Genomic DNA, 23038 nt, shown 5'->3' with positions numbered 1-23038 from the left:
GCCTAATTCAATGATTGATTAACACTTCAATTAGATCTTTGAATTATCTGACACAATGAGACTTAGAGTAATTTCTTTATCTTGTACCATCAGAAAGAACTCTTGAAAAGAGATATGGGCCCATTTATTTTGGCTTTTTTTAAAAATAATTTTTATAGTGCTATATAATTTTGTGTAAAAGAATTTTACAAAGAAACTTTTTATAAAAGCTTCGAATGAAATTTTGATTTGAATAGTTATTCTTAAAATGAGATTTTAGGTATTTTCATGTATTTATGGAAAAAAAATTGGATATCAAAATTTCAAAAAATCACTTAATTTTAAAGTTATTTCAAATAGATTTTCATAAAAATCATTTTTAAAATACAATTTTTTGAAAAAATTGCGATTTTGAATAGATTTTAGTCTTCAATAATGTATGTTTATATTATATGATGTCTTATTGTTTTATTTTAGAAAAAAAACAAATATAAAAAAACTTGTTTTATAAAATCTATTTTCAAAAATATAAAGAAATAATCTATTTTTTTAAAGCTGAAACAAACTAGCTCATAACATATGAAAAAAATCATCTTAAAAATCATTTGACTTGTGAAATTATCATCTTTAAAAATTACTTTGACAACTGTCATCAATTGATATTATCAAATCCAACTTATGATTATACATGTAAATACCTCGTGTCACCAAGACAGAATTATGATTATCTAATGACGCTTCAAAAAATTATTGACATTTTTTTTTCCAATCTTCTACACATTTTTCTCTATTATTTAGAAAATGAATGACCTCTAACTAGTATTTTATCTTTTTTTTAAAAATTATAATATATACAAAAAATTATTAAAAATTCTAATAAAAAAATAAAAAGCTTAAAATAAGTTTGTTTATTCATGAAATGGAAAAAGTATAGGCACAGTAGATTTTCTCAAAAGCTAATTAAGAATAGCTAATTTATTTTCAAAATAACTTTTTAATAAAACCGAACTTTAGAAACAACCTACACAAACATTAGTAGGACATCAATAATGACTTTAAAAATCTAAGAATTTCTCAATCCATGCTTTAAAAAAAAGTACAAACCAAAAAATCTTGATAAATCTCTCCCATTTTAAAAGGAGAATTCAGAAACTCACAAAATCTTAACCAAATAGGCCCAATCCACCAAGCCAGATGAATGGAACCTAGCTGCATATATAATTTCCAGACTTCCAAAAAAACCCGTGCAGTTGTAAAACATGAGAAATTTTTCTTACCATATATTCAATCATTTTCTGTCAAAATTGAAACCACTAGACAAGACTCGAAACGAAAACACATTGTTGGTAAATTTTATTTTGCGTCAACCATGAGAAAGAAGACAAACATGAAAAATATCATGCCATGTGAAGTTCTAGATCACAATTCAATAAACAATACGAAACACTGTTTTGTGAGGCTACAGACATCAGTGCCCAAAAACAACCTTCAAGAAACCACTAATACTCCTAGTGGTGCTCTTCCTTGATTTCAAATAGCCCATCAGGACCTGTGTATCATTAAAAAGCAATGTCATACAGCTATGAATTTCAGGATAATAAAAATAATTTGTAAATAAAGGCAGACACAATATCAATGGATAACTTAACAGCAGTCCGGCAAATGTAAAATAGACCCCACAAAATTACTATGGCACTAGTCCACAAACTTCAGTGTACAAAAGTCTAAACAACCACCATTTAGCAATTAACCTCAGAATGATAAACAATACACACGAACAAAACCAATACAAAATGCATGATCAAAAATTTGACTGACTGTAAAGCATTATATTAGTCACCTCTCAGAAACACATTTATTATGTCGAGGGTTGTCTCAGAAAGATTTGTCTATCAAAATTTATATATGAAGTACTAAAGGTATTTGCAAGTAGAAGACAAGCATATTCCTCAAAGAATAAAAGCCAAGATCTCATAAATCCTTGAGTTAGAAGCAGGAAGACCTTGGAAAGTATGATGTGAACAAAATAAAGAAATAACAGTGTTCTTAAATTGTGGCTAAGAAATGGAACAAATATAAGATTGACCTTCTAACTCTGAAAATTGGACCTTGCAATATACCATTACATACCATAACATAACACAAAGCTTATCATAATTAACAATAAAAAGCCTAGTTTGAACAAACTATTAGAAATATATAATATGCAGAGCATGCAAACTTCATCATACTAACCAACTAGATATGCTCTATTCACTTAACATATGTCGAAAAATGATCTAACAAATTAGTGTAGCAAAATACAAGAATTAACAGACTTTGCAACAATTAAGGAACTGAAATTTTTAATCGATTCCCCTAATTTAGTGGAATGGTTTTCAGTAAACTTCAGGCAGATGAAGGAAAATATAAATATCACAAGGAAAAACATGAAAGACACATACCCCATGGGAATTCCTTATTGCGAATATGCAAATATGGGTATGCCTGCAAGAGAGATAAAAGAGTTAGAATTCTATTCACTAAAAAAATCAAAGGTAATAGATATCTTAAAACATGAATCATATGAAATTAAAGGAAGAGTAACCAGCAGGCAATTAAAGTTTTCTTCAAAATAGAAATTCATTGCAGTGAAATGTCACACAAAAAATATGGCCCCAAGGGTAAATTTTACGTGGGTAAATGATCATACATCAGGAACCTCAATCATAGAGTCATTTATTACTTATTTATTTTCGTGCATACACCCCCCTTGCTTCTCTCTGTATCTTATGTCTTCTCACATAGAGAAATATGAACTGTGGGATACATGCCTCGGTTTTAGACCTGCATTATTTTTCTCTTTTCTCTAAATAGAGGGATGTTAATTTCACGAGTGGTTTTAATTGAGATCTAAAACTTCTCATAAAAACACATCATTCATTTGCACATCCATTGAGACTAATATTAATTATTTGTTACAGTCCTGTTTGATTCCTGATATTCAAATTTTCAAAATTTAAGAATGTTGATGAAAAAAAGATAAACACAGCATGTTCACATTGAAATTCTAACATGAAAAGAATATAAGATAAAATTCAATATAAAGTAAAGCTTACCGGAGGTGCATCGTAGTGGTGGTGACCCTTTGAGAGAATATATACGGCTAAAGCGGTGCATGAAGCAATGCCTAGATATGTGATTTTCTCCCATTTAGCAGTTTCATCTGATACAACAGAGAAGATTAAAAATCCAATACAAAAAAATATTCAAATTGAAAACATGCAAAGAGCAATACAAGGAAATAAGCTAGAGAAAATCCATTAATCTCAACCAGGAACATATAATGATATTCACAAAATAAAACCTAAATCAGAGTAAACCGGATCAATCTCAAAAATTTCACATAAAATTTTCCACATTCATAAATTAAATAAACGAAACGTAAATTAACCTAACAAATGGTACGCGTCAACGAAAATCATACGGAAATGCGAATTATATTTAACAATGATAAAAACTATTAATCGAAACCCTAAAGCAATTAAAAAAGGGTTAACTGAGAGAGAGGGGGATTAGGGTACTGACAAGCATCATCGTGAGCAGAGGAAGAAAAGCTTCGCTTGGGAGCGGGAGAGATGCCGGAGCTTCCTCGTCGCAAGACGTTGCGAAGAAAACCAGATCTCGCCAAAGTTGTCGCCATTTTCTCTTCTCGAAATGTTTAGCTTTTTGTTTTTTCAATTTCAACAAGAGCTTTTGAGAAAATGGGACTGAATATTTTTATACTAGACACGGTGGCACGTGTGAATGAATCAGAATGTACTTTATTTTTTTATAAGCCGGATATGTTACGGAGGAGCAAGAAATATTAGACGGCCCAATTAGACCAAAAACCTTGGGGTTACTCAATGCACCTAATGTGTGTTACTCATGTACCTATGGATATTTAAAAAATAACTCTTAATTTTGAAGATTAGAATTCGGATGCTCTTAAAACACAAATACATTCTGGAGATTAAAAATTACTCTTAAAGTATGTTGTTAAACAACTCTGGAGATTGAAATTCGAACACGCATATAAGATAGCATCCATAATGGAATCAGAACCGCATAAATTTCAAACTAATATAGATTTTAAAGTCCAAATTTAATTTAGAGATCGGAATTCAGCACTTTTGTTTAAGGAATCCTTGCTTTTTCCTCTTTCTCTTCACATTTTCATTTATGCAAAAGAGCAAAAATAGATAATACGAAGATCGGGTACTCATAAGTGATTACAGAGCAATTTCTCCTTATTTTCAAACATTCTCATAGCTTCTATCATTGATTTGAAACTCTTCTTCACAGCATTGCACTTATTTGAAAATTCTCTCCATTGCATTGTTAGGTTGCTCATTCTATTTTCTTTTTTGATTTCTCATACATGCATTACTGAAATAAAACATAAGTATGATAGTTTATACTTAAATGCAATATAAATGTTTGATATGCTTGTCTTAAACTTCCTTGCATTGTGATTTTCAACATTACTGCTCATAGAGTTTGTGCTCTATTTTGGTTCTAGTTCGCCTTTAATCCATATTGTACATTTTGGATCCTTAATCTTGTAGATTGGAATATAGATTTTCCTGCTATCTGATGTATGATTGTGCATGTTGTTTTTATTTTCATGTTATGACATATCTCTGTTGTGCAAAATAGATTTGTAAATATTTTTTTACACAATTTAGGCATACAATTTAAAAGTACAAAAAATCTCATTGTGTTTTTTTTAAAGAGACTACATTTCTTTTCGAACCTTCTTAGCACACGAGAATTATCATCCTAGTGATCCCAAAGAATCTCAATAGCAAGTACATCCAACGACTCTCTCCAATTCACTTCTAACATATAACAAGTTTGTTATTTCCCTCTCTCTATATATAGAGAAGACGCCAAACTGAGGTAACAAGTTTCAAACACAATTTCACTTCACTTTTCTCCCTCACATACTGACTTGAGCATTGGAGTGTTAACCTTGCATGTCCCCCTCCCCACTCCAACCCATCAGAAGCTTTGATCCCTCGTTACTACTGGTTCCCAACTCAATTTTGGTTCAAGAATGAAAAAGTGGTGTCGTCTGTGGGGGATCAACTTATGATTCCTACGATTTCCATAATTTCATGTTTGCTTTCCAATTCATCAGCTTGCAACCTCTTCAAGTCACCAAATAAAGAGCATTTCAAATCAAACTCGGAGAATAATAACATTTCGATTCAATCAAGCATCGCCCCAATTCTTAGTCCTTGAATTTCCAAATCTGCAACTTCTAATACTTTGTGATAGTTGGATCTAAAGCTACTCAATTTTTCGCGCGCGCGTAGCTATTGTTGTTGCTCTAGCAATGATCAATCAATCACCTATACCTTCTTTGCAAGACATCCCAAATCCTAAACTGGTGATTTTGTTACATCCGTATTTGATTTAGGTTCCTCAGATAGCCAGATCTACTCAAGTTACACTGATCAATCCTCCTGCTCCACCTTCATTATTGCAATCAGAAGCCTTGTCTGACCTTCAGGTCTTGCAAGCAAACCTCGGAGTGTAAGATGTAACACACCGCCTTTAGAATAATTCTTTTAATTGATTTTATATGAAATTATATTATTTACTTGAGTGCTATAATTGATTTATATAATTGTTAAGAATGGTAGAAATTCGATTAGAATTATTGTTATTTAATTAATTTAAAATAATTTTAGATTTCATAGAAAATGGGATAAAATAGTATTTATTTAAAATTAAGTGGAAAATGGTGGAATTAATAAGAGATGGGGGTGTTGTGAGATTTATTAAAATTATGAGGATTAGGGTTGATTTAGTTTAAATAGAGAAGTTAGATTGAAAAATTAAGAGTATGTATTTTGTTGGGATAAAGGCAGAAAAAGGCAGAAGGAAATCTAGGAGAGCGTTGGAAGAACTAAAAATCCCAAAAGGCGAAAGTTCATTGTTCTGTAATTTCAAGGTAAGGGGGTATTATTCATATATGAGTGGCTAAACAGAGGGGTAATGAGGGTTCCTTATCCTCCTGTCTTCTCCCTTTTTCTTTTATATGTGATTAATGTTTGTGGCAAAAAAGAATTTTGGATAAAATCCTTAGAGATAATTAATTGATGAGGTTTCCCCTAATTCTAATGTATATGATATGTATGCTCATGAATCTGTTAATGTTGATAACCCTATTGATACCTTTGATAGGGATGATTTTGAACTGGATGAACAAATGCTAGTTTACAAAATTGTGATAAACTATAATTTGGTTTGTTTATGGATGTTTATCTGTGAGTCGCAGATCTGTGCAATAAGGCAAACAATCAAGTAAGTCAAAAATTTGAAAAAGTAAGAATAAGTCAAAAATCAGACAAATCAAGAATTGGAAATATTGAGTCAGGGGCTGCAGCGGCCAGATGAACAGTGCTGCACAAATGAACCGTTGCGGCGGCCAGTGAACATTGTCATGCAACAACAACAAATAGAGGGAGCTTGTGTTCGTATGAGTGTTTCGACCTCCAAGAATTCAACGAAACAAATACTCGTCCTTGGGGATATGTGGAATTGATGGTCTCTGTAGGCAGCGGAAAGGACAACAAAACACTAAACTCATGATTTCTTATTGTCTATTATAGGAGCGTCTGTAACTGCATCTTGGGAAGACCTTTTGCAGCCATGTTGAACGTCATCGCCTCGTTGGTGCACCTAAAGTTGAAGTATCATAATCTCCAAGGAGAACCGGCCACCATCAATGCTGACCTCGAGGGGAAAAAGAATATATCAAGCATTCGAGAAGGATCAAGGAGAAGGCATGACCATGGAGATCAATGTAGCTACCCTTATTGGGCAACTTAGCAGAATGGGCATTTATCCCCCGAAAAGCAGCCAGACCAGTCATGGCAAACAAGGAGAATAAGCGGCGGCTGACTCACTAGGTCATGTTTTCCATTTTCCCATTCATGTTAAATGCTATGATTGTATCATCATATTCCTTATGTACATAAACATCGTACAATGTTTAATAAATTTGATATTTTTTAAAATCTTCGTTTGTTTGTGATTGTATGTAGTAACTACACACCTAAGGTACAATTGACGTGATTGAGGCCAAGTACATTTAAAGTCAGAGGTGTTGTCATAGACACTTTATACGTCTAATTGAAGCAACCATTTCCTCACATCACAAAGCACGCACAAAAGAAAGTCAGGGGTGTTTTCGGAGACATTTTGCACATCCGACTAAAGCAATCAATTTCCCACTGAAAGTTAGGGGGTGTTGTCGAAGACGCTTTATACATCAGGATAAAGCAATCAATTCTCTATTTATAGAGATGGGTGCTTCCGAAGATGCTTTGTATGTACGGTCACAACAATTAACTCCCCTCAAGCAATCACGACCTACCCCCGTCTAGCAGCTATACGTTCCAGATGCCACGGTGGGTCAGTCATACATTTACATCTAACAAGTTTTCATCTGGTGGAGGGAAGGGGAAATAAACTTTGGCCGTGAATGACATAAGTGACGCCCAATTAACTTCGAGGGAAGACCTCGTAAGTTCACAAATATCTAGATCTAAGCACTAAGGATCCTACAAAAATACTTCAAACACGTACAAAAGTAAAGCAAAATCATTTCATTCAAAAAATGATTGTATTTTTATACATATGTTTCCATTACAGAGAACTCTACACGGAGTACACAAAAAAGGGGGCTACAGGGTTATTCCTATAGAGAAACGATCGCTCCATCTTTGAGTAACTAATCTAGCCGAATTTCCCACCTCAAGACAATCAAAGGAAGGTGAAAATGCTCCACTTGCTACAAAGCATTCTTAAACGAATGGCAAATGAGGAGAATAAATAGTGGTTAACACGCCTGGTTATGTTTTAATTTTTCCCATTTATGTTAAATCCTATGATTTTATCATCATCTTCCTTATGTAGAGAAATATCGTGATATGTTTAATGAAATGTTATATTTTCTGAAATTTTTGCTTCTTTGTGATATTTTTTAGTAACTGCAAACCCGGGGTATGACCGACATGATCGAGCCCCAATACATCTAAAGTTAGAGGTGCAGTCAGAGACACTTTGTACGTTTGACTAAAGCAATCAGTTCCCCACATCACAAGGCACACACAAAATAAAGGCATGGGTGTTGTCGGAGACGTTTTGCACGTCCGACTAAATCAATCAATTTCCACCGAAACTCTGGGGTGCTGTCGAAAATGCTTTATACGTCCGACCACAACAGTCAATTCCCCAAAGGGAATCACTGCCCACCCCGTGACATGTGCTAAAAGGTACAACATTGTCAAAAGAAAAGGAAAATATGGATATTCTGATCTAGGATGTACACGTTATTTTGAACTCAAGCATGCCTCAATCATCCTCAATGAGGGTTGTTCCTGAATAAGGCATGAACGATGATCAAATATAAGGTCGCAATTGTTGTTAGGAGATAATTAACATAATAGTATAAGATTGAATTTGAATTCAAGAACAAAGAGAATATTATATAGAGTTAGGTGAAAATCCATGTTTGAAGTTGCACAACTCAATGGTGTACCAATTTTCCTAAAAAAAAGAGCATACTTTGGAATTGACAACACCTTCATATTGAAAATTAGGCCTTCCACAACCTCTAACTAATTTCGCTGAGACTTTTTTGTGTTCGTGAGGAGTATCTTGGAGGAATCATATGTGATAGATCTTTATATTTGTGATTCTTGTTGTATAATGGAAGAAAACACCTTGTTGACACCAGATAAAGACTCCATGAAAATTTGAGACTTGCCATTGTTGAATGTATCATTGCAATATTTTGAGAAATAGATAACATATTCCATATCTTTTTGTTTTATGATTGTTGAATGTGAACCACAATAGCAAGTAGGTAGTATTCTAGAGACTTTTAAATCCTCCCATAACGTCTTTAATTCATTAAAGTATGCAATAATTAATTTTTCACCTTGTTGAATGGAGTGAATTTGTTGTGGGACATTATAGAATCAATAATGACCATCTTTGAAAAATCTGTTTCATAGCACTGACTATGACAATTGTAACGGTGAAAAATTGAGACTAGAACTATTGATTGACTTAGCTCATACATTTTAGTACAGTCGCCACCGCGCTTTATTGTTACCAAAGGAAATGGGATAAAGAGAGAAATAAAACCCAAAGAAGTTTTTAAAATCAAAACTAATAAATTTATCAGAGATCTTAGGTTCGGGGGTTGGTTATACAAAGGGAAGGTATTAACACCCCTCACATCTGTAGTACTCTATAGGAACCTCTTTGAATATAATATTGTTATTATCGTTATAAACTGTTTTAGTGTTTTTTGTATAAATAGAGTGAGATGGTGGGAAAAGAAATTTTATTAAAAGTGTGCTCGGCAAGACATTGCATCTTGTACCTACATGCTCCTTAAGTGCAATAGGAAAGTCAGAGCATTTGTAGTTCCCCTTAAAAAGAAAAATAAAAGAGCCAAGTGGCAAAATCTTTTTGGGTGTTGAGATTTAACAATACTCAATGGATTTTTAAAATGTTAAGCTTTAACAATACTTAACAAGTTTTTAAAACTTTAACAATACAAGACAGGGGTTGATTTTAAAAGAGGGTGGTTGAGTTTTAACAATACAAAACCAAGGGTTTGAGTTTAAAAAAAGGTTGAGCTTTAACAATACAAAATCATTTTTAAAACAAGGAGAAAGTGTCAAGCTTTAACAATACTAAGCACAAAGTAAAAGAGTTTGGAAAAGAGAATGAGTACCTTGACAATTTTAGTCAATACCATTCCCATTCGTTTGGATTTTAGCAACAATGAGGAATCATACATCTTAAGCAAGCATTAAGGGTGGGTGTCTCAAGTGGTGTGTGATACATATTGTGTGTATCATGGATAGAAAGGATGAATAGACATATTGTGTGAATCATACATTTTAAAGATATCAATGTATGAACTCAAGTGTAAGAGTTTGATGAATAGAAAGGATGACATACCTAAAGATCATATCATGTATGTATGAGTATGATGTGATGATGAATAGACAAATATCTCATGCATGTGGGGTTAGTAGACAATGTGTGTGTGTGTGTGTGTGTACACACACACACAAAGATAATATCCAAAGTATAAATGCACAAAGATGTAAATGACCAAGAATATGTACAAGTAGATGAACAAATTGAGATCATGGCAATCAAGTTAATATCAACATGGTATTGCATTAGGATCAAAAGATCAAAGGGATCTTGGATTAGGGTTTTGATTTTTTGTGTATTAAACTAAACCCATTTATTGGAAAGTTTAAATAAAACCCTAGGTAGGCAACTAAGGGAACATGTTAATATTTTCAAGATTGACTTATCTTAACCCTAATTGATTCACAAAAATATGTACAAGTCAATTGGTAAGATCATTTGTAATCATTTTGAATAAAAGAGTTTTTTAAAGGTATTTAAAAATACCATTTTTTAATTAATTAAAAGTTGATCTAATAAAAATATTTTTGGGCTTTTCAAAATATATTCACAAAGTATGTACCATAAATAGGGAGTGTACAAAAAATCAAATAAAAATAAGTTTATTTGCTATTTTAAATAAAATGTCAAAGTTGTGAATAAAACTAGAAGAAAAGAGTGATTAAAACAAGGTTTTGCACTTGGCAGGTCTTGAACCCACGCCCTAATGCTCACAATTTAAAACAACTACCATTGGTCCAAGCGCTTGGTGTGTTAGTAACATGGAATTGATTCAATAAATTTGTAACTAAGTTAGAAATGTGAAAAATCAAATAAAATCACAAAATGCCAAAAGGTGGAGATTGAACCCGCGGCCTAGGCAAGGGAGAGAGACTTAAGAGTGCGCACTTTACCAGTAGGGTGGCCATACATCCAATTATTAAAATGCAATATATTAAATATAATATAAAACAAGTTTCAGTTTTCAAATTTTGAACTTCAACCAACTTCATCTTCTCCGTGAAGCAACAACAACACCCATGGTTGGATTTTCAAACTTGTTCAATTCTCAACCATTTGTGAAGATACAAAAATGAAAGTTACTCATTTATTAACCACGAATCCAACCATATGACTCTCATTAATTTATTTTAACATTAATCCATTAATTTCCAGAAAAAACTCTATGAACCCTAAATTTTCAAAATAAAATAAAATTGCATATACACATGATAAACGAATACCAACAGAAGGTTAATGTTCCCTACATGATTCTAAAAGGGATGGTATCAAGAATTGTTCATAATGGTACCATAATCTTAGAGTTCAAAGTCAGGTTGACTTACCTCTGAAGTGAGAATCAAATTTGAGGTTAGAGCACTTTTGGAGGTGTTATGATGATATGGATAGCTTCACTGAACTCCCAGGAAGCTATTGCAATGCTTACTTTGGATTGAAAGTGTCTCGATCCTTTTGGAGACCTCAAGTTGCAGTGATGAACAAGTGAGATTATGAGGTTTTGATTAAGGTGTTACATATGGTTTTTAATGCTTACAGAAGACTCTATATGATGTTTGGAAGGTGTTTGAATGCTTAGTTCACAAGAAACATGTTGGAAATGGGAGATTCGAAGAATTGAATTTCAAGCTTTAATGGAGTTCTTTAAATGTCAATTCTGAATACAAGAGTGTTTGGGAGTGACTAGGGTAATGAATTTGTGTGTTTTGAAGTGAAAATGACTTCTCTATTTATAGGCAAGAGGCTTGAGGGCTCGAGGTAACAAAAATTGCAAGTCATGGAGTTATGGTTTGGTTTCATTTGAAATTTCAAGTTACACGAAGATGATGGTTCCAATGGTGAAGTATAAGTGCGCTCTAGAGTTTTTGGATGCAGAGAGGTTGCTTCTTCACTTTAGAATGAAGTGTGATAAGAGGAAATAGATGAGAGGCTCAATGCACTGACTTTTGCAAAAGATATTGCTTTATGAGAATGGCAATGGTGCCTTTGTGCCATTAATGAAAAATTAGAATGGACAAAACTTGAATCAATTGGATAATGGTTCAATAAGTTGTGTAAACACTCAATTATGGAGATATTTGCAAGCTAATGGTGCTGAAAAGTATGATCTCTTTGCTTAATGAAGTGTACAATGAAGTTGTTCATGAAAAAATAAATTGAATTCTACCTTGTATGAAACCATGTTCTTATCTTCGATTCTTTTAGCTCACGTATGGAAATTTTGTGCTCTTGGACATTTTGGAAACCTTGAAACAAGATCTACAACTTCCATGTTGGTCACGTTTGCTGAATCAACTTACATCTTAGTGTAAAATGGCCATAAAGTTGGTAAAAATCTAGATCAAAATCACTTTGAGAATTTCTCCAAGTGTTGAAAAAATCTTCATGGGTCTATATCTCTCAGATGGATCATTTTTAGGGAAAGAGTTGTCATTAGCAAAGTTGAAGTTTGAATCAAGGTCTACAACTTTCATGTTGCGAGTTTTTTCAAATTCAACTTGAATCTTGGTTAAACTTGTGCATGAAGTTTGAAGCTTTTTAAGTATAAAACACTTGAAATTTTCTAAGTGTTTAGAAATTCTTCAACTTTGACTTTTGTTGACTTTCTTGATATCCTTAATTTTTTTGATTTTTCTTGACTAAAAGACTTCAATAACCATATGTTCATGATTTTGATCTTCAAAAGTCCATGGTTGACCAAATTCCTCAAAAGTCAAAGGTGATCTTGAATAGTTGACTTTTTCCAGATGAATTGATTTCTTCTAAGCATTAGTGGAATTAAGCTCTTCCAGCTAAATGGATATTATGAGTGGATTATAATGAGGCATTGGAGATCCTTGAATCATGTTTTGATCCATGGAACCATGCTTTGACCAAAAGTCAACTTCCCAAAGAATTAGGTCAAAAAACCCTAATTGTGTATCAGATGAATTTGAGAGTTGTTGATCTTGAATTGAGCCACACTTGGGCTTGGATATTGATGAGGGAAATCACTTGAGCATATGAGAAAGCTTGATCTCCTTTGTGAGCCTCAAACCCTAATTTGCTTGAGCTCTTCGATTAGTTACCTATCTTGGGACACATGCAACAAGCAAACACAATATTTTTTGTTAGCAAATGATGCATGAATGATTTATGAATGATGATAATGATGATCATACTCTTAGAGATCTAATGCAAATGAGGTGGGATTTCAGGGTCAAAAATTGGGGTACAACAATAATGATGCATTATCTACATAGATGGTACATTGTATAACTTCTGATGAGAGAGAAGAAACTAACCAAGAAAGTACAATGTTGTGGCATATTTTCCAAGAATCAAATAGAAAGGTCAATTTCCGTTGATGTTGTGATTTTTCTATTGATAAATTTGAGTTTATTCTTGCTCAATAGGGCACATTTAATGGAACGACTTCATGCTTTATAATTGTTTCGGGAAAGGGGAAAGGTAATAAGGACAACACCATAATTTTCAACTAGGTGAAAATAATATGGACTCGATTGATCAAGAGTCGGATTCTTGTTTGGTTGATTGTTGTTATTATGGCTAGAATTGTTATTGGTATTGTTGTGAAATGTATTGTGGTTTGATATTATTGTTAGAAGATGATGAATAATCATGATTATTAAGAATTCACCATTATTGAATGCGAAGAAATTCACTCAAAAGAAAGGTGATGAGTGAATATACTAGAAGAATGTATTTGATATCATCTGATACCATAATGTTGAATGAAGAATGTATGTTCATTGAATTTATTATTAGTATCGAGAGAAGTTTATAAATAAAGGAAAAATCATGAGTCACCCGCAAAATTTACTTGAATCACAAGTAACAAAACTAACCTTCATAACTTAGTTACTAACATAGGATCATTACTAATCCAGTAACCTAAAACCGTATATAAAGCACTCCAATAGTAATTTGGTTAACCTTTTTAAAGAAAAAAAAATCTCATCATACCCTCTATTTTTGAACTAAAAGACTAAAAAAAATACCACCTTTTGGCCCCTCTATTTCATTTCGATTCAAACAAAAACGGCCCAAAGTTGATGTATTTTCTCTTTTTTTTTTTTTTTTCCATGGAGCGCTTAATGTAACACATGCAAAAAAAATTTAAAAAAATGTATCATTAAAAATTGGTAACATAACATCACATGCATGACTTATTCCAAACAAAAGCATAAAGCCGCAGCCTTATGATTGAAGTTATTATCTAGTACAGGAACAAGACAAACTCAGAAGCTCCACATAAAGGACACATATAAGAAGACAGCACACTGAACGCATAAAAAAATCAGGCTAGAAAAGCAATATTAATCAATATTCGTCTCCATCATCACCATCTTCACCTTCAGTAGCCTCTGCACCAACTTCCTCATAATCCTTCTCAAGTGCAGCAAGATCTTCACGAGCCTCCGAGAATTCACCCTCTTCCATCCCTTCACCAACATACCAATGAACAAATGCCCTCTTAGCATACATGAGGTCAAATTTGTGGTCAATGCGTGAGAAAACCTCGGCAACACTAGTGGAGTTGGAGATCATGCAGACAGCCCTCTGCACCTTGGCAAGATCACCCCCTGGAACAACAGTTGGAGGCTGATAGTTGATTCCGCACTTGAATCCAGTAGGGCACCAATCAACAAATTGAATAGTGCGCTTGGTCTTGATAATTGCAACAGCTGCATTAACATCTTTAGGCACCACATCACCTCTGTACATAAGACAGCAAGCCATGTATTTGCCATGGCGTGGATCACACTTGGCCATCATAGACGATGGCTCAAATGCGCTGTTTGTGATTTCAGCAACTGATAGCTGCTCATGGTATGCTTTCGCAGCTGAAATCACAGGAGCATAAGATGAAAGCATGAAGTGAATCCTAGGATATGGCACCAGGTTAGTCTGGAATTCAGTAACATCAACATTCAAGGCACCATCAAATCTCAAGGAAGCAGTTAGTGATGATATCACCTGGATATAACATACCAGCAAAATGTTAAAAGGGGCACAACACAGCACATAAATTACAATAGAATTGGTTTTCAATTAAGCGGTTGGTTATACACTACGATGCACTTTGATTCAATTTTAACAACATAAACATTAGTTATCAGGACCTGATTCTTGCTATTGACATTCAGGGTACAAATTGCACAATCATGATATAGAGAACGCGGAGTGAAACTAAGTTTTTATTAACAATAACTTATATACCTGAGAAACTAAACGATTGAGATTAGTGTAGGTGGGTCGCTCAATGTCAAGAGAGCGCCTGCAAATATCGTATATGGCTTCATTGTCAAGCAAGACAGCCACATCAGTGTGTTCGAGAAGGGAATGAGTGGAGAGAACACTATTGTAAGGCTCAACAACAGAGGTTGAAACTTGAGGAGAAGGATAAACAGTGAATCCGAGCTTGGATTTCTTGCCATAGTCGACTGAAAGACGTTCCAGCAGAAGGGAACCAAGACCAGAACCAGTGCCTCCGCCTACAGCATTGAAAACCAGAAAGCCTTGGAGACCAGTACAATTGTCTGCAAGCTTTCTGATGCGGTCCAAGCATACATCAACAATTTCTTTTCCAACTGAGTTAATTGAAAACAAAACAACAATATTATAATTTGATATGATATTTAACAAGGAAAAGATGTTGTATTTGAAATATATGACTATTTACTGGTGTAGTGTCCACGAGCAAAGTTGTTAGCTGCATCCTCCTTTCCGCTAATGAGCTGTTCAGGATGGAATAGTTGGCGGTATGCCCCAGTCCTCACTTCATCAATCACGGTAGGCTCGAGATCAACAAAAACTGCGCGAGGTACATGCTTTCCAGCTCCAGTTTCACTGAAGAAGGTGTTGAAAGCATCGTCACCTCCTCCTACTGTCTTATCGCTTGGCATCTGCCCATCAGCCTGAAACACCATACAAGAAACAAATTTTAACTCCAAAGCATGTGTGACAAAAACAAGAAGTAGATTGCACTACATAATCACATCGTAAAACCACATTAACACAGAAGCTAAGACTTGGAGCTTCTTGAAATAACTTTAAAGTGAATGGGGATGTGGTAATGGCAAGTGAAGTGCTGATTCAACCATACACAAAGTACATTTCCAAATTACTGTTGGATTACACTGTAAATGTCATTCTGATATCTTTGCAAAGACCTCTAAAACATTTATACTGCAACTGCTATGTACAACTAAGTCAACCGCAACACCATTCATATCAACACCCTCATTACACACCCATATATAGTAAATAAACTCACACTTAGGTTTAGAATTTGTCCTTTTAATTATTAGAAAGTTATAAGATGCCGTTTAACTTTAAGAAATGAGATAATTAAACTATTCAAAATTAAATAAAAAAAGCAGTGGATGAAAATATGTTGATTATAATATTCATAAATTGGGAGAAAAATTAATTAGGAATTTAAACAGGATTCAAAGAAAGAACAAGTTACTATGTAGCACCGACATGGCGACACCTCCGAAAAAGATGTGTCTGTGTCGGACACCTGCACCGATACTTGTGATTACGTTTAATTTATTCATTTTCTTAAAATTATTATTGGTGTTGTCGTGTCAGTGTCTGGTTCATGTTTGGGGTGACCGTGGTTCATAGACAAGTTATAAAAGCTTTACACATCTTCACAAATAATATAAACAGGATACATGTTTGATCTTAAAATTACAGAAAGAAACTACTTTAGTAAATTGAATGACGGAACAAGCTATTATTCTAGAAAGTACTGTCCAAGTAAACCCTAGGCTAATTTAATAATGATTTGAAAGAAAAAATAATGAGCAAAAATGAAGACCTGGTAAATAATTTATACAAACATTTTAAATAACGGTAGCTATAGCATTGTGGTCACATAAAGACTTTCGTAATTTCAATCGAATATATATGTTGATTGCAGTCATCACACTAAGAATAACATATTGCAAATAAATTACAAATTGCGTTTTTAAAACCTAGCTAACAACCAATTGCAAATAAATTTACATTTTGAACCAATCAAGAAATAAAAAACTGAATACAAATCTTAATTCGTATTGAACATTACACATATTTAGAATCGTAAATCATTTCAAGGAATGCAAAATCAAATACGAACCACTCCAAGATTCAATGCCACATAGAATCCACATTGTAGAATGCAAACAAAAATCTAAAATCTTAAAAGCCTTTACGCGAAACCTTTACACTGCAATCTTTATTTAAAACCTTGACTAAAACTAGATAACAAAAGAGGAACGAAAGCAAGAAATCTATTGCGATTACGAGCGATGATTTGTTTGTTACCTGAATGCCATGTTCGAGGCAATAGAGCTCCCAGCAAGCATTTCCGACCTGGATTCCGGCTTGACCAATGTGGATCGAAATACACTCTCTCATTTTTGCGGAAGATGAATGATCGAAATGGAAGAGATTGAAAAATCGAAATGGAATGGATTGAAAGATGGACGTTTATTAAGACGCCTCTCTGGTTTGTTGTTGATCTGTTTTGACGATTGAATGGTAAGATCACAGGGTGTTTAGTATATTTATGTAGCACAATGGATGGAGGAAATGGAAACGGTTTAATTGCGGTTGCTTATTCGTTTTTTTGGTGTAAGCTTATTTGTTTTCTATTACACCAATAGAATGCTATTTTATTTTTAGAATTTTTTTGAAAAAAAAGCCGTACAGTATTTTCGAGGAAAATATCAATCGGTTATCTACTTCTAAATATTAGAATTTCCATTACCATAATTTTTTCATTAGAGTAATGCTATTTAGTACGAAGGAAATTGGAGAAGAAATACAAGAATGAACACATGTCACTATATTATAGGGGATATTTTAATTTATTTTTAATTTAATTTCCCTTTTAATAGGAATCATGGGGTGGTGGTGATAATGAATGGTTGAGATTTATTCTTGCCTTTCTTGATTTTATATTTTCTTAACAATTAGCATTTCCTTTTCATTAGTACCCCAATTAGACTAATAAAATAGGTATTTTAGTTTTTTAATTATTTGTGTGATAATCTACTTAATATAAATCTAAGGTTGTCATGATGACAACCCTAGACACATGTCATTCTAATAATTTCTCTCAAATTAACCTAGACACATGTCATTTTAATATCCACTATAACACCAACCCTATTTTTAACTTTTTAAATTTAAAATTAATACCTACTCTATTTCTATATTTCTTTTAAAATTGATCAACTAATAATAATAATATAATATTCAACTATTATTAAGAATAATATTATTTATATAAATATTATTTTTAACATTATTATTATTTTTGTATACTAAAATAATTTTTCATAGTGCTAAATAAAAAATAAAATAATTTAATAATATTACACACATAAGAAAAATTTGTAATTAAGTAAATTTATTAAATTAAATCAAAACTATATATCATTTATCATGATTTTAACATATTATTATATTATTTATATAAATATTCTTATTAACATTATTATAATTTTTGTATACTAAAATAAATTTATCATGATTTTTAACATGCTTTTTAACATTTTTTTTATTACATACATATCACTTGATCTTTTGTTCCATTTTTTAAGTTTTTAATTTTATGATATTCTATCTTCTTCAATTCTTTATTATATATATATATATATATATATATATATATATATATATATATATATATATATATATATATATATATATATATATATATATATATATATATATATATATATATATATATATATATATATATATATATATATATATATATATATATATATATATATATATATATATATATATATATATATATATATATATATATATATATATATATATATATATATATATATATATATATATATATATATATTAAAGTTTATAAGCATTTTATTTTAATTCTTTATTAATATAAATAAAAATATTTTCAAAAAAAAACAAATTACGAAAATTTTTATTTTTTTTATATTTTTTTAAATGGAAAATTATCATTATACACATCAATTTCAAAAATTTTGTCGTTACACTATTTCTACATCTAACCAATTAATTAATTTAATATTTTAAATAAAGTCATTAAATTTTATTTAGTATATTTGTGAATTCTATTCCGTTAAAATCTTATTTAACTAGAGGGAGTTTCTCAATTCCACCATTAAATAATCTCATTTAATGAGTTTTTAAAATAAATGATGTATATGTATAATGCTTTTGATTTTTTAATGTAATTTCTAAATTTTTTATTAACTTAATTTAATATCTATTGATACATCTCCTAAAAATTATTCTATACGAGAAATCTCCTATATCATTAGAATATTTAATAGTTTCTTAAATTATGAATAAATAAATAAATAAATACTAAATTTATGAATTAATTTTTTATACAACAAAACCACCATTAAATAAGCACTTATGTAACAATTTCATTATCATCTAATTCTCATAACTTATAGGTCTATTATACATTTTATGACAAATAAATACATTACTGAAAACGTTTAATTATAATAAATTTAAATAATATACAACAACACATTTATACTTTAATTGAATGGTATGATATAAATTATATAACCAAACAATTAGTGAATTTAAACGTTACAATTTGAAAAATTATTACTGTCATTTATATTTATATAAAAAAAAAACTTTAACAATCTTTCAACTACTCCCATAATAACTGTAATAATATCAAATTTTAATAATAAATTTTTCTGTTATAATTTTTATTGATATACTTGCTCTAGCTTTAGATGAGTATAAGTATGACACTTTAGTTTCATATCTTCATTTTTGTGCTACTTTTCAAAATTGTATGATAGTTTTTATCTTCTTTTTCATACTTTATATACGTGTATTGAATATTAATTTTTTTGTGGCAGGATAAAAGATTATTCATTTGTTAATGGCACCTCATGTAAGTATTTAGATTAACTCTAATATTTAGATAATTTAAACAATATTTAAACAAATTGCATACATATTTATTTGTATAAAAATTCATATCGATTAACTTTTATAGATAGTAGTTTTTTTTGTGTGAAAAAGTTTAGGTGAGTTTTCCTTTGGGGGTTCACCATGGTAAGACAGACTTCAAGGATCAAAGAGCACTTAAGATGTACTTACAGATCATCCATCAAGGGGATCGTCACATTATCTGTGGGAGCGCACGATCTCTCGGTGTATGAGCTAACTTATTACCAATGATTAAATATCGCACATCTGAAGTAAATATCACATATTAAGACTAAATGCCACGCCTTTATATGATTCAAAATTATTCTAATTTTAAAATTATTCTTATACTTTTGATTTCAACAATGGTCTAAAAAATAGTTCTTAGAATTCATTATGTATAAGTCTTATCAAAAACACCTTTGTAATGTATACTCATTTTGATACCAGTTTTAAAATTCTTCTTATCCTTTCAATTTTAATAAAAATTAAACATGATATACCCTTACGATTATAACACTTCTTAAACACAAAAACTTTAGTTTGTTTATACAACAAACAAAAACAAAACTAAAAAAAAATACAATTATTATTAATTTATTTTATAATCTTTAAGTTGAGAAATAAGATAATCTATTTTTATTTTATTTTGGATTTTATTATTTGAAGAATGTTAATGGACAAATTCGATGGTGATGGTGTAAAAAAATGGATATTTTAATAAGAATATAGAAGTATATGCTTTTATGCGCAAGAATATTAAAGACATGTGCGATATTCTTTATGAAACACGTTAGAGATTAAAAGAGTTATAAATAAGTGGTTTAAAATATAATCATGGTAAATCAATCTTTTTATTTTCTTTTTCTTTTCATTTTTCTTCTATTATTTTGTTTGGTATGGTAGATTTTCGGCCATTAAAAAAACTTTAAGTAGTTTTTCTATTATTTAAATTTCAAAATTTTATACAAATGATAATAATTTTAATATATAAGGTAGCAGATTATAAAAAATTAAAGAAAATTTAAATTTAAATGATTAAAAAATGAAATATTTGTTTGATAGAAAATTTGATATTATCTTTTAAGTGTTTTTCAATGTTGCTTTGAGAAATTTGATAATATTGAACTATTAAAGTTTTTATACCTAATTATAATTATATTGTTATCATGTTTTGAAGATCCTTAAAAATTAAAAAAGAAGCAAGTGACATAAAACATCACAAAATTCACATATTTATTAGTAAAATTATAATTTATCAAAATTATGAATTTTTTTAAAATAATAATCATATTTCAACATAAAAAATTCTTATAAATATATTATAATAAAAATCATGCAACACACAAGTTATATACTTAACCTCAAAATACTATAAGTTTAACTTTTAGAAATTTTTATCAAAAAATTCTTAAAATTAATATTAAAATTTTGTGTTATTATATTAATAAAATTATGAATGATTCAACTTTTATGGTAAATAAAAGATAACATTATATTCTGTCAAAAAAAAAAGATAACATTATATAATAGAATAATATTAATAAGAAGTGTTCTGATGTGATGTAATTGTTATAAATTAACACTAATAATATAGTTTATCATGTTAATAAAAAACTAAATATCAACTTTTAATAAATATAATAATTTTTCAATTCTAAAATACCCGTGCATCGCACGGGTCAAAACAATCTAGTTACTGTAAAAAATATTTAATTTGTACTGTATTAAATAAATGAGACTTTTGAAGACTGCGTGTTTGATTTAGCTTCTCACCAACTAAAAATGTCATTTTACTGTGATTTTCTAGAAACTCTAAAAGATAGCTTCGGCTTAAATGTGAAAAGCTACCGTGATTTTGTAAAATTCAATGTCAATTTGAAAAAGTCCCAAAAATATTTCTGGTCTACTTCAATTTAAAAATTGGTTTTTTTTTGTTTGAATATTTTTTTAAAATCAATTCTCCTAATTAAGCAATTTAGCTCGAGTGGAAAACGAATTCCTATTGAGAACTGAGTCTGATGGAAACAATATTTGGCCAGTGTCATGACCTCTGCACGAATTCTAGATTACTAAATTTTCAATTTAATAGAATTGATTCTACATTTATTATATATTATTTATTACTACTCTTTAAATTTTCATTTTTTATCCTCTTTAATTTTTATCATTTACTTTTCTTATTTTATTTGTATTAAAATTTAGGATTAAATAAGTTTTTGGTCCTTATAAATATTGCAGTTTCATTTTTTTAGTCCCTCTTGAATTTTGGCAACGGTTTCAGCTGGTTTTGGCAATAGTTTTTTTTGTAAAAACCGTTGCCTAAAGACAGGGAGAGACTTAAAAATGAAACTGCAATATTTATAGGGACAAAAACTTATTTAACGCAAAAATTTATTATCATTTTGATAATTATACAATTTAAAATCAATTTTATTAAAACTATCCAAACAATAGATAATAATTACTTTTATATTATCTAAACATAAATCAATTCTTTTAAACTCAATTATGTTGAAATCAATTTTAAAAAAATCTTTAAAATACATGCTTACTTATTAACAATTTTTCTACTTATATTCGTTTTCTTGGAAACTAAAACATCTAACCATTCTTTTTTTAAAAAAATTTATTTTGATGGTGATGAAAACTCAAAAGGTTATATTTTTTCTTCTTACTCAAATTCACATATTTTAAATTTTGAGAAGAAACTTAATTTTTGTTTACGTTCAATTTATTTTTTGATTTGATTCAATAAATCGTTCAGCTTTTTAATTCTGCTTCTGCATATATCCATTTTTTTTCATACAGCGGAGAAAGAAGAACTACCTAAAGTAGCTGTTTTTATCTACATTCAACTATAGAGTTGTTGATTTGGTACAAGAAATATTTGTTCCAAATTATAAGACGTTTTAGGCATTTCATACCAATTACTAATAAATATAATTATTATTTTATGAGAAATAAAATGATATATAACTTTACAACAATGTCATTTAATAATGACATTGGAAAACAAAATTAAAAATCACTGAGTCCCCAACACCACCACGCATATAAGAACTTCGATACGTTCTCTTGAATATGTGTGTCG

At 30.6% G+C, this 23038-nt stretch overlaps 2 protein-coding genes across 2 annotated transcripts; both read right to left on the bottom strand.

Moving 5' to 3' along the window:
- Positions 1-1310: 1310 nt before the first annotated feature.
- Positions 1311-3729, bottom strand: LOC131606860 (cytochrome c oxidase subunit 6a, mitochondrial-like). Its single transcript, XM_058878966.1, has 4 exons — positions 3547-3729; positions 3078-3184; positions 2424-2466; positions 1311-1528 (listed from the first exon to the last, which is right to left on the bottom strand). Exons 1-4 carry the CDS (start codon positions 3659-3661, stop codon positions 1488-1490), a joined length of 306 nt encoding a protein of 101 aa, XP_058734949.1. The 5' UTR covers positions 3662-3729; the 3' UTR covers positions 1311-1487.
- Positions 3730-14089: 10360 nt separating this feature from the next.
- LOC131638636 (tubulin alpha-1 chain-like) lies at positions 14090-17578 on the bottom strand. The gene is made up of 4 exons (XM_058909207.1): positions 17296-17578; positions 15662-15896; positions 15199-15569; positions 14090-14955 (listed from the first exon to the last, which is right to left on the bottom strand). Exons 1-4 carry the CDS (start codon positions 17386-17388, stop codon positions 14299-14301), a joined length of 1356 nt encoding a protein of 451 aa, XP_058765190.1. The 5' UTR covers positions 17389-17578; the 3' UTR covers positions 14090-14298.
- Between the last annotated feature and the right edge of the window lie 5460 nt (positions 17579-23038).

This window comes from Vicia villosa, linkage group LG1, assembly GCF_029867415.1.
Source record: "Vicia villosa cultivar HV-30 ecotype Madison, WI linkage group LG1, Vvil1.0, whole genome shotgun sequence".
Classification (NCBI taxonomy): domain Eukaryota; kingdom Viridiplantae; phylum Streptophyta; class Magnoliopsida; order Fabales; family Fabaceae; genus Vicia; species Vicia villosa.
The sequence above is the reverse complement of the archived record's forward strand: the minus strand, read 5'-3'. Positions and strand labels throughout refer to the sequence as shown.